The following is a 12,644-nucleotide window of genomic DNA, read 5'->3' as shown; positions in this document are numbered from 1 at the left end:
CAGGCTCATGGTTCGTACAGCTCATTTTCCCTTGCCAGTGATGGCATCTGGATACCACCTAGCTTAGAGTTGCAGAGCTATGACATAATATAGGACGTGATAGGAATACTTCCCTCAGCAGCATTTTCAGGCTAACCACCTTTTTGGATTTCAAACAGCTTTTTCGTAACCTCAGTCTTCGCATTTCAGTTCAGTGGTTTGAAAACAGTATTAGTCCTACAACTCCGTATTTGAAGTGACATCATTTGACAGCTGTAGTAAGTCACCTGGGTCTGTTACAATAGAGGGGTTCAGCAATTGACTTCCCATGGATAAATCTTTCACAGCTTATCCTGTTCTGGCCTGTTAGAAGTCCTGGAGGTCCTGTTCACATCCCTTCAGTTCTTGTAGAAAAGCCAGGGTTATTTTGCTTTATGGTCCATTTCTCAGGAATGTCCCTCTCTTGCATTCAGTTTGACTAACAGTCACAAATAGTAATATTTGAGGCAGTGCCATAAAGTTTGGGCTGGATGTGCTGATACATATAACCCATGAGACAATATCAGGGAGGGAAAGAGGTGGTACTCAAAAAAAAAAAAAAAAAGTGTGCATCTGGAGGAACACTCACATACTGGAATTGCAATGGAAGGCATCAGCATTCAGCAGAAGAGATTAACATACTTGGTCCAGATGATCTTATAACAGAAGAGGACACTCAGGGGCCAGACAGCAAAGAAACATTATCACATTATACAATGAGGGAAAATTATTCAAATATGGGTAGGATCCTCTCATAAACTGGACGCAGCTCATAGCTGAGGGCTAGTGAATCCTGGGTTTCATCCATGCAAAAAAAGAAAGTCCAGCCACTTTAAAACAATCGTTACAAATACGCTCAAGCCAACTCATCTGAAATATTTGAAGTAACATGCCTGTGTAGACAGGACTTCATTACCTTACTTATTATTGTTTTCAGGGAGTCGTCACCTGCTCTTTAAAGCAAAACATACATTACAAGACAGAATGATTTCTCATTATTGTCATATTCCTTAATTGCCGTCTATATTAGTGCATTCAAAGGAATGTATTTTTCCTCTTCTGTCCTTCTCTGCCTTCATCCAACAGCACTCAGCATTTTCCACAGAGCTCAAAATTGCTCACATTCTTATAAAAATGCCTCAGCCATATGCGATTTGCTGAGATGAAATAAAAAGTGCATGACTTGAGAAAATGCAATACTTTCTCCTGCATATTGATTCCATGGCTGCTGTATAAACAGGAACTGTCCATTACAAGAACTTCCACTGACTTTTTTTTTGTGTTGGAGCTCATGTTCTGCATAAGCCAGGTGTGACAGCAGCTCACCTGTCAAGAAAGTATGACGTTGCATTAAAGGGTTGACGTGAACTTTGACACTTGTAAATATATTGTACCAGCCAAGCTCCAGCTGCAACCTTGCAATTTTCCAGACAGATATATTTCCTTTTGCCAAAAGGAATGTGAGCTACTGCAGCTAATTTTACACTGTACAAATAATGCTGATAGAGAGACAAGCCTGAGATTAGATAGGTTAGATAGGCAAAGTAATAGCTTAAGTAGGAAAGCCAAAGCATTTATTAATCAGAAATATGAATTATGTTCCTTAAGGAGCTGCAGGAAACCAGCTGTAATGAGGACAAATGAGAGATCTGAGAATAATTAGATCAGTTTTGCACATAGGCAGCACTGTAACTGAGACTCTTTATGACAGAGATGCTTGTTGTACAGAAAAATTTGGCTCTTATATTCTGATAGAGAACATTTCCTCTTAGCTTGTGCTTGACACGCCGACAGAGGGAAGGTTGTGCTGTGTGCCTTGTGCTGCTCTGCCCTCTTTCCCCTCTGCTCCATCTTTCCCCCAGCACAATGTACCATGACTGGACCAGACCAAGAGCTACTATGGGTCAGGAACATATCCAGGGGGTGCAGGGACCAAGCTGGTATCCTGAACACATTTTATAGATTAACCAATGCACCTAAAGCATGGAAAGATACTTTTCTATTTTAATACACATTTTTTTATTCTTCCATATGAATTTTAAAATTGTACTATGTTTTCCTTGGCAACATTTTGAAATCATCGGTACATCAGTGTATGAATATGAGAATTTCCTGCTAACAGGCCAGACATGGAATTAAAGCCCTGGGTAGACCCATTTTGTTTTACTCCTAATAATCCAGCATTTGTGGGTTTTAAGGAATGATAAATTGCCTCTTCTTAAATAGGTTATATTAAACTGTAGCCAGTTAGCTCTGGTAGGTACCATAGTTTGCTAAAGCAAATAAATCAGGTGCTGATTTTTATTTCAAATTACTTTTTTTTTTCTCCTGTTTACTTTCTTTATGTTGCTACCATACTTAGGAAAATTAATTTTTGCGTGGAAAAATTCTGAAGCATGGAAAGCTTCAGAACTGATGTGCCCCAAACATTTCCACTGATAGTGTATTGTATCATGCATGCCTGAAGTGTTTATAATTTGTTTTATGCAAACCTTCATATGCTGTACTGTGCAGTTGTCAGATTGTCATGGGAAGAAGGTAGTATATGCTCAGTGTTTTGTGTCCATGCCTAGCAGTATTTCTCCTGACTAATACACAAACCAGTGTAATGTCTAAAAGCCACAGAATTTGAAACTTTTAGGTGTTTATATTTGCATGGAATCCCATGAAAGTACCCTGATTTCGAAAACAACTGAGCATTTGCAACTTCTCCTGAGGTCAATGAAAACTCATGTTCTCTGAAAGACGGTTCCATTCTGCAAGTTTCCACACAGGACTTCTATGTTGAATATTAGACCTACACTGTGGAAAACACTATGTACAATGTTATGAGCATTAAGATTAGATGGGGAGCCAGCTGCTTCCCATTTGTGGAAAAAGACTTGGCCAAAGTCAGGGACAAGAGAGAAGTGAGTTGCTGGTTGCTTGCTTCTTCACTCCTCTTTGCAGATAGGAACCTAGACATTGGACTTCCTTCCTCTGCGTAATATATACCTTTCCTCATTCTTCTGAGCAGTATATACTTTGACTCATCTCAGGCCTACTTCAAAGACACAGAAATCAAAGGGAACACTCTCAGACCTTTCCTACTAGAGTGAAGTCATACATTCTCACCTCAGGACAGGTAAACAGTGAGTTATCTCAGCTGAACTCTTAGTAAAGACAAGGGAGTTAATTTTTCATCGTCAAGATCTCATTAAAATTCAAGTTTATTTAAATTTAATAATTTAAGTGAAAATGCCACTATGGATTTTTTTAAAAAAAACATTTTAAAAAGTAAAGTATCTATTTTTTGAGATACGTCTACTTTCATGCACAGAAATAGCTCTCAGGTCTCAAAACATGCAAACTGCTGAAAGAATAATAGTTCTGGTGTACTCCTATAAAAAACAGGACCAGGTGGCCTAATCGAGTTTTATTAGGTATTGCTTTCTAATTGTTGACATGACTGAGCCATCAAAGCTGTAAAAGGTGCTTGTCTAATATTCTGAGCAGTGTACTTCCATAAGAAAACTTAGCTCTGATACAGCATTCATCTTTAATTGATACCTTTCCTCTCAGATGACTGTGGAATTAAGATAATAAATAGAGTCAAATTAGTTTTTCATGGCTCATCTTCATCTTACGTAGAGTTTTAAAGTTTAGGTATGTCCTCCTTATAGGAGGTCTGCATGTCTCAGTCTGCAGAGGGCTGACAACTGCCATGGAGCAGACTGACAGCACGATTACCTGCAAGGTGTGCCCTATTGGGAAAAAGCTGAGCTTCAGCAGTTTGGTCATGTCACAGCATGTGACAAAATGTTACCAAAGAGGTGATTACTCCTGTCCTACCACACTCCTTGTGTCAATTGGTTCTAGCAATGGCAGCCATGCTTAAATTTAATAACTTCTTACAAAGCTATCTAAGCCAAGATTTGCATGAGAAAATGCGGGATGTGGGCAGAGAAGCATGGTGAGAATAATACACACTGCCCTGTGTGGTACTATAGCTGAGTGTGCACTTACTGTACTGCATTGTATTCTTCCCCTTGATTTTAGATACCAGGAGTTAATAACTATCCCCTTAATGCTGTCCCAGTTTGTGTTTGCACAGTATTTAAAGAGGAGGTAAGTTGCTTACAGACAGGGATTCCTAGAAATGAAGTAGGCTGTTAACTCTAGAGGGATACCAGATCCTCAAAAAGCTAACTTCTTGTCTCGTGTTATGCGTGAATGTTGTGTGAGGCAAGACTTGGAGTCGGATCATTATTTCATGGAGCCATGAATAGAGAGAAAAGACATAACTTTCAAACAAGAAATCAGTTTATTGAGAGCACTGGGGCTGTATGACTCATTGAGTTATCTGAGTAGGCAAACAAACCAGAAAGTATTGAAAGAATAGCTGTGATCAATGAAAATAAAAACATGATTTTTTCTTGCTGAAATCAGAAAAAAAAATCCACTCTATGAATACAGATTGCCTAGGTTTTGTATTTCTGTAAAGGAAAAAAGTTATAGCTGGTCAGGTTGACAGAGCTGGTAATTCGCTTTGACATATAGCTCAGGCTTTCAAGAACTCTCCAAAGCAGTTAACACGGAAGTTATATTTTTTTGTGAAAAGAAAGTGAATTGATATTTGAGTCAAACACATGCTGATGTGTTTGACAAAAATACTTGATCACTGAAACAAATCACAAGAGAAATATTCTTCAGCTGGTGGGCAGATTAGCCTTTTGAATGGTGGGATTTTCTCTGCCCCATTCCCTGGCAGGTTCCAGTTGCATATCTGGTGGAAGTTTAATTATTTTCACAAAGTTAGGTGTCACTAACAAGAGACTGAGAGTGTAGAATGCCAAAGACCCCTCCAACATTCATGGGAGGTAGCAGTTGTATATTAAGCTGGGAAGAATTTAGCAAGCCTCACAACCTGAACAAGTAATCTGAACTCCTCCAGTGAAAGGGAGGCATCAGTCTTCCCTATAATGCTTTTCGGATCTCACCTCAAAACTGACACTAGACTTCCTGAGAGGTTCTGGGAAAATATACTTTGAAACACATTTATCATCATCCAATATGAAATAGTGTCAAACTAAGACACCCAAAAGGCATAATCAAATCCTCATTAAAACTATGGCCATCTAATTTTTAGGGGTTTCTCATAGCTTACTGTCCTTGTGTAGTTATAGTCTAAATATACCTGCAAGCAAACCTTTCCCTCAGTGTTTCAGAATGAGTCAGTACCTCAAGCTTCTCCTGGGCTGGACCTCACCATAACTACTTGTTTCTGCAGACAAACTGCTCATTAAAGAGGACTCAGAGTGATGTATAAGAAATACAAAATTATATTGTTAACAGGCAGATGCCCAGAAATGCAGCTAAGTGATGCAAATACAGCAGGAGAAGACTTTAACAGATATGTGACTCCCACTGAAATAGTTTGACATCAGAACCGATTAATACAATTTCTTGTTCCAGAAATTGAATTTGTTAAGTCCATGTCCTTTAAATTATTGCTCCTGAACATAATTCTTCCTGATTCTCAGCAAACTTACATGAAACAAAAAAATGCCCTGGAGTGGAAAACAAATCTTTTCTTATGCTACCTATTTACACAGGGTTTTTTTTTTCAAATAAGTTATCTCACAGCGTCACGACAGGGAAAGTATTTCAGTAACAAATTGTTAGAAGTGCACAAACTGTATTTTGTGTACAGGATGCTTCTTGTCTTCTGCCCAGAGAGCTCCAAAGAAGTGGACAGTGCTGGGAGGATAATTAACAAAATGGTAGCATAATTTCTGAAGCAATTTTACATTACAGTAGAGATGGCATTGCAAGATACTCTTTTCCTGAGGCTTATTGGTTCCTGTATCAATTTCACTCAGTTTGTAAGTATAAAGTAATGATTTATTTCAATTTAGTTTAAATTGACTCCCTCTCCCATTTCTTGCATTATATCTAGTTACAGAAACCCTCTGCTTTTCTTTAATAGCAGAGAGATTTTTGTGCAATTTTAGACATCTTCAGTGTTGCCCAAGTGAACTCATTATACTCTCGTAGCTTTGGACTTATTCCAACCCACCCATTCTTGGATGGGAACCCAAAAGAATGAAAGAAGTATATAAGTGAGCTGCAGAATATATACAACGTGCTTTAGAAAGTGCTCAGAGTGAATTACGGGATAAAGCCTCAATTTACAAAATTGGCAACTTGCAAAAACATCAGCCATCCTTAAATCTGATACGTAAATCCCTGAACAGAATGAATATCAATATGGCAGTTGATGTGCCAAGACTTCTATTTACTATATCAAATATCTTCACTTTGCTTATGCTTTGTTTTTCCAGCATTTCCTTGGTTGTAGGTTTCTGCACCTCTTGTTGTCAATTACTAGCAGCTACATCGTTACACTAATCAGATCACCTTCTGGGCTAATAACTGCCTCATTGCCCTCAGTAGCTGAATGGACAAATTATTACAGAAAAAGAAAGATTATTTGTCATTCCAGAATAGAGAAGAAAGAGAAACAAAACAGATAGCTTTAAGGGCCCCAAAGCAGGAATTAGGGAAAAAATAACTCACAATACATCACAGAGCCAAGAACGCTATTTTGACTTTACCTCTGAAGCCTGAACAAGGATCATACAGACCTGCAGGATATTGCTTATCAAGGCATTAATTTCTGGTCAGATGCCTATAGTCACTAATTGTCCTCACCTGCACAGGAAGGGCAGCACTTGCTGTTGTTTGTTTCCCCCTGCTCCCTGACCCCAAGGAAGGTGTTCATATAACTTTGAGAACTTTTAGCTCATTGTTGCTTTTGATTAGATAAACCATGTACATGAGCTAGCGACAACCTCACACAGTTTCTTTGATGAGCTTAGATACCATGGTGACACTAGAAATATCTAGGATTGGAAGACAGAGAAATTACAAAATTGTTTTGTTGAGAAATGCTGCAGGGAAAGGTCTCAGACCTTTTTCTAAGATTTGATGCCAAGCTAACTATCTCCATGTATAAAGCATGCTTTTTGCAGCAAAAACAGGATTATAGCCAGCTAAGAAGTTTCTAGGAAATTTAGCCAGCATATAAGACTATTCAGGGTTTTTTACTCTGCCAACAAACATTAAACAAAAATACATTATTTTTCCCATGTTCAGATGATGGGGCCAGGCTGAAGAGCCATTCAATCAACATTCCAGGCCTGCTGTGAGATGCTATACCCATTTTTACAGAACAGTAAGCTGAGATGCACAGAGTTAGTAACAGTCAAAGCAAGAGCTCCAGGAAGTCATATGGTCTAATCAGTAGCCAGAAATGTTTCTGGCTTTTTGGGAAAGAGGCATATTTCACAATGCAAGGACTGGTCTATTTATGTAGATGCACTTCTACAAGGCAACTTTTTCAGTTTTAGCTGCAATGCTGAAAAGCCTTTTTTCATTTTTCTCCATCATGTGATGGAGATGTGAAAGATGTGATCATAATGACACTGAAGATTAAAGGTAGGAAATTAAGTAGGGCCTCTTAGGCATTTGAACAATACTCTTTTTTTTTTGCTAATAATTATTCTTCCTGGTAATAATAACATGTAAAGAGAGTAAATTATATCATCATCGTTATCTTTGTATCTTGATGTATGATTTGACTATGAACCACTAAATAAAGTACTATGAAAATTAAGAATGTTACACCTGTAGCATATCACAAACCACCTACAAGTTACAAAGAGTAGATTCCCACTGTGCAGCTCATTTTAATTATTACTAAGAGTTATTTCCACCGATAGAAATTAGTGTAGATCTCTCACCATACAAACAGAATCCGCTACCCTACAGGCAGTTTGGAACCTCCTTTCCCTGGAATCCAGGGGAAGTAATATCCATCCCAGGTATTTAGTGTCAGCCTACCTTTGATACTTCACAAATTTCTGTCTAGTAATTAAGGATGAAAGACATCGTGCCCTGTCTTGAACCCATCTGTGTTGCAGAACTTGCTGAGAGCTATTGTTAGAGAGAGGAATGAGGTATTCTTTCCCTATAGTGACTTGTGAAAAATAGACTACCAAACCAGCCAGTGATCCTGGGTAAACAATGGGAACCTAAATTAAAGGACAGCAGATAAAGCAAGAATAAGCAAGAATTACTATTCATGGACTTCCCTATTCATTAAAGCATGGATGGATGGATGCAGTTATGCCAATAAAAATATGTGCAGAATGTATGGTATGGTGTATCTAGATGCCTCTCTTACTTCACCCATATAGGAGCCGAACTGTCACAACTATTTTGCATTAAAATATCACATTGCTGACAGAGAAAGAATATAAGAAATGCTGTGCAGCTGGAGCCAAATGTGGTATTTTTTCTTCTGCAGTTCAGCTGCCCAATGACCTACCCCTTGCCATCCACTATTTCACGCTTTTTTTTTTTTTTTTTTTTTTTTTGTTGCTATGTGACCCTAGGTCAATTGGCAAGGAGAGGAAAGAATTATCTGGAAATTTAAAATACTAAATCTGCAGTGGTTAGAAAGGTTTTTTTCCTTCAACAGAGTTTAAAAAAAAGTGGGTGCAATCTGACTGTATCTGAATGCCAAAAGAAAGATGACAGCTCTTAATGCCTGGGAAAGGTTTGGTTTTTTTTTGGTTTTTTTTTTTTTTTTTTTTGTTTTTTTTTTGGTTTTTTTTTTTTTTTTTGGTTTTTTTTTTTTTTAATTCAATTCTTTATTTCTCTCTCTTCTTAAAATTTCATATTTCTTAAAAAAACACACCTTAGGAAATCACACTGTAAGCCAAACTTTTTCAGTAACTTTTGAACCTGTTGCAATTTCTGGGTCAATTCCAACCTAATCTGATCAAAACCTAGAGGGCTTATAAACTTAGTGAAAATCAGGGAATGTATAAAGGAAAATTATCAAAATTAGAATCACTGTGGAAGGAAAGACTGAAGCAAAACCTCAAGCTATCCACTGAATTTGCTGTGGCCAGGTGATCAGCACATGCATCTCCAAGTTTATCTGATACCTGCCTTTCATATTCATTGGTCTTGGGGTGGCACATGGGCAGCAGAGGAGCAGAACTGCGGCTTCACAGGGAAGGATGCACAGGAGAGGATACAGGAATGCCCCACCCAGCTACCACGGCTGCTTTAGTTCAGCTGCTTGGGGAATAACTTCACTTATTTTCTACTTTTACCCTTGCCTGGCATTCTTTTCCTAGAATGAAATGAACAATTCACTGTCATTCTCATCATTATAGGTTTATTCTGTTCATGGCTAAGACCAGGATAAAGTAAATCTCAAAGAAATATGGGACCTTTGACTAAATCAACAAATTATTGAAAACACTTTCATCTATTGAACTCTTGAGAATTCCCCTCTTTTCTAAAATGTTCATTTTTCTCTCCTCTTCTGACTAAGTGAAACAGTTTCTCTGTTTTCTGTCTCCTTTTTCTTACAGCTGCCTTGCCAATTCACTCTCACCCCAGGAGCACTTCTCTCTCTCTATTACCCCTTCTGCCATCCCATTATAGGGGCGATCTACAGAAGTAAAGATAGTTATTTTGCCAGTTTCTCATGGGTCTAGTTCATTGGACATAGTTTTGCAAACATGAAATACTGGTTTAATAAAGTTCAAGAGGGGAAACTATTGGAACTAAAATTGAGTACTTTTGGTGAATTTTTTTATCTTAAAGGTAAGACAGGAGGGAATTTCTGTAAGAATGTTGATTACTACTGGGACAGAGAATGGTAAATTCACTTCAGACACAGAGTACTTCTAAGATACTGATATTTGTTCCTCAGCTCCAGATAAATAAGTGTATAAACATGCTTTTTATTTTCCTTTCTTCGTGCTTGGTACTTTTTTTTTTTTCCTTTCTTGTACTTTTTTCTTTCTTGCACATACTTTAAGTGCAGCTTTCTTCACAGAATAATTCCTATCAGAGCTGGCAGTTTTTTGTTTTTCCCTCCCCTATACAAGATTGTAAACCCGAGTTCACATTCAAAAGTTATTTATTGTGTCTATTTTTTTCTAAGACTTCAATCAGAAACCAGACAAGCTGGAATCATCCTGGTGATTTTTTTTTTTTCCAGTTAAAAAATACATTAAAATATTCTAACAAATGTATCCCCTAGTGCAGTATCTGAATTCAGGTATTCAGCATATTCAGTGAAAACGGCTTATAGGACAGGGTTTGGAAGGAAAGACTCACTTGAGCGTGGCATGAAAAGGGAAAGAAAAACGGAATGGCACGGAATCGCTGTGTTATTTACATGAGGAGCGGAGGCAGGAGTGCAGAAGCCCAGCGCTCTCCCTTTCCCGCAGCCGCCTCGAGGGAACACGAAGCCGGCTGACGCGACGATCCATTAACCCGCATTAACTACAGCTCCCATCAGCCCGGGCGCGGGGCTGCCCCGCCGCCGCCGGAGCCGCTGCCCCAGCCGGAGCCCCGGCGCAGGAGCGGCCGCAGTGTGGTCGTGCCCAGCTGCGCTGTCCCGGGGCCGAGGCGAGCCCGGGGCCGAGTCGAGCCCGGCCCGGCGCGCCGGGGTCAGCCGGGCCTTCCTCGGGCGCCGGCGCCGCGACGCGCCTCCCTCTCCCGAAGATGGCGGCTCCGTTGGCGGTAAATTCGGGTAAGAACAATCTGAGCGTAGGGCTGCGGCTTCTCCTCCGCCTCTCCCCGCGGCCATCCCGCTTCCTGGCCGCCGGCAGCGCTGCGCCTCTCCTCCGAGCCCGCGGAACCGGGGCGGCCGCCCTGGGCAGGCCGGGCGTGGCGAAGCGGCGAGGCGAGGCCCGGGCGGACAGCGGGGAAAGGCTGCGGGGCGCCCTGTGCGGTGTGCGGGCAGGCGCTGGGAGATCGGCCTCCCGTGTGGCGGTACCCGGGCTCGGGCCGCGCAGAGCTGCCCGGCAATGGAGCCCCGCGGTCAGAGCTGCCGCCATGCCTGGCTGGTCCTGGCGGGAAGTCGCGTCAGGAAGCCAAGGCCTCCTTGTTTAGAGGGGACTGTGGTAACTCGGTGTGCACGTGGTTGCGCATCCCTTCGGTATTACACTCATCTCCTAATGCTTTGTGGTGTAAGAGGCAAAAGAGGAGTATATCCAGAATTTTGCCCTGTTTTCTACGTATAGTGCCATTGAGTAGTTAGAGAAAACAAAGCCCCTATTCCTCTTTAGCCTTCTTTTTGTAAGACTGAACCAGGTCACTTATTTCAGCCTCTCATTCATCCTATTCTCTGGCTCGCTATTTCAGTGTCTAGCTCTGAGGAGCCCAAAATTTGACACAGTATGGGAGTGAAGGACTCTGAGATGCCTAAATAATCACTTGCATCTGCTGGCTACAGCTGTTAACACAGCTTGGAGCCTGTAGGCAGCCTTTGCTGTGAGCCTGTGCCGCTGACTGGTGTTCAGCTTCCTGTCTGCCAGGACATTTGGGTATTTGACACTTGGGTAAAGCTGCTCTCCAGAAGTTCCCTTGGTCCCCAGCCTGTGTAGTGATTCTGTGTTCGGTGCAAGATGTTGCATTTACTCTTGTTGAGTGAGCTTCACTAGGTTAACAGGAGGAGAATGGGGACCCTGTAAAAAACAGTTTTCACTGCAATATACGCCAAAAGGTCTGTAAATAAGGTTTTGTATGCCAATAGTGACAGGTAATAGTTATTACTAATTCCAGCTAATAAAATTAAAACATCAGTTCCTGTGGCAAGCAAGGAACAAATTTTACAGAGATTTTAAAATCTCACTGAATAGATTGCATCCCTGTAGCCTTACAGAAAAGCAGTAATAAAGCAAAGACTCTTCATGAAAAACTACGTGAAGTGAAGTGAAAATTAAAGTAGTTCAAATGAGACTATTTTATGAGTTGCACAGCGAGAGAGTCTGTAGCCTTATAATTAAAAAACACTAGGGGAAGAAGGAGTTTTTTCCAGGAAATACGAGAAAAATTAAAAGGAGATGTGGCACTAAAACTAGTAGAGATTTTGCCTTAGGTTATAGTATATTGTTTGTGGGAACAGACATGTCATGGTTGAGTCTGTCACTTGGCAAAGTGTTCAGGCATATAAGCATCAACTGCTACTGTTGCCAAGAGAAGCAACTCAGCCTATCTTCTCTTGCTGCCCCCGATGGGACGGTAAAAGTCGTAATAATAGAACAGCTTAAGTGGGAAAAAGTCAGCATGGTTGCTGAAGTCCCACCTCTTCCTATTCCAGGTGCCTACTCCTTTCTCTGCAATAATCCATCTTTGTGCCATTGCAGAGCAAAGTGGGTTGTAGATGTGATCCTTCTGGAAATAAACTCCTCTTTGGATTAAATTTTGGTTAGAGAAGTTAGATCCTTAATTTGTTCTAAGTCTCTACAGTACGTGTGTTTGGGCTGGTGCAAAACAATTATGTGGTAGGGACAAGACCAAACAAATGGGCCAGGGAAGTAGTTGAACAGCTTTTGGCAGGCACTGCGGTTTGCTGCTGGTGTTTATTACACTTGGTAATGTAGTAAGAGTGAAAAGACAATTTCAAGTGGAAGTAAATCTGAACTCTGAACCCACACTGGCTGTGTGGGACAGCCAGTTACAGCCGAGTATGAAATTATGCATCCAATAGTAGCTATTTCTAGGCAGGGGTAACACGATACAAGTTAAAACACTGAAGCTAAGAAAAGGCA

At 40.5% G+C, this 12,644-nt stretch overlaps 1 protein-coding gene across 1 annotated transcript in view; it reads left to right on the top strand.

Moving 5' to 3' along the window:
• Positions 1-10,565: 10,565 nt before the first annotated feature.
• Positions 10,566-12,644, top strand: part of NUP205 (nucleoporin 205) — a 45,757-nt gene continuing 43,678 nt past the window's right edge. The window contains exon 1 of the mRNA XM_053944065.1: positions 10,566-10,621. Within this exon, the coding sequence (XP_053800040.1) occupies positions 10,594-10,621 (28 nt within the window). The 5' untranslated portion in view covers positions 10,566-10,593. The remainder of the gene's footprint in view (positions 10,622-12,644) is intronic.

This window comes from Vidua chalybeata, chromosome 5, assembly GCF_026979565.1.
Source record: "Vidua chalybeata isolate OUT-0048 chromosome 5, bVidCha1 merged haplotype, whole genome shotgun sequence".
Lineage (NCBI taxonomy): Eukaryota > Metazoa > Chordata > Aves > Passeriformes > Viduidae > Vidua > Vidua chalybeata.
This window is presented reverse-complemented; position numbering and strand designations above follow the sequence as displayed.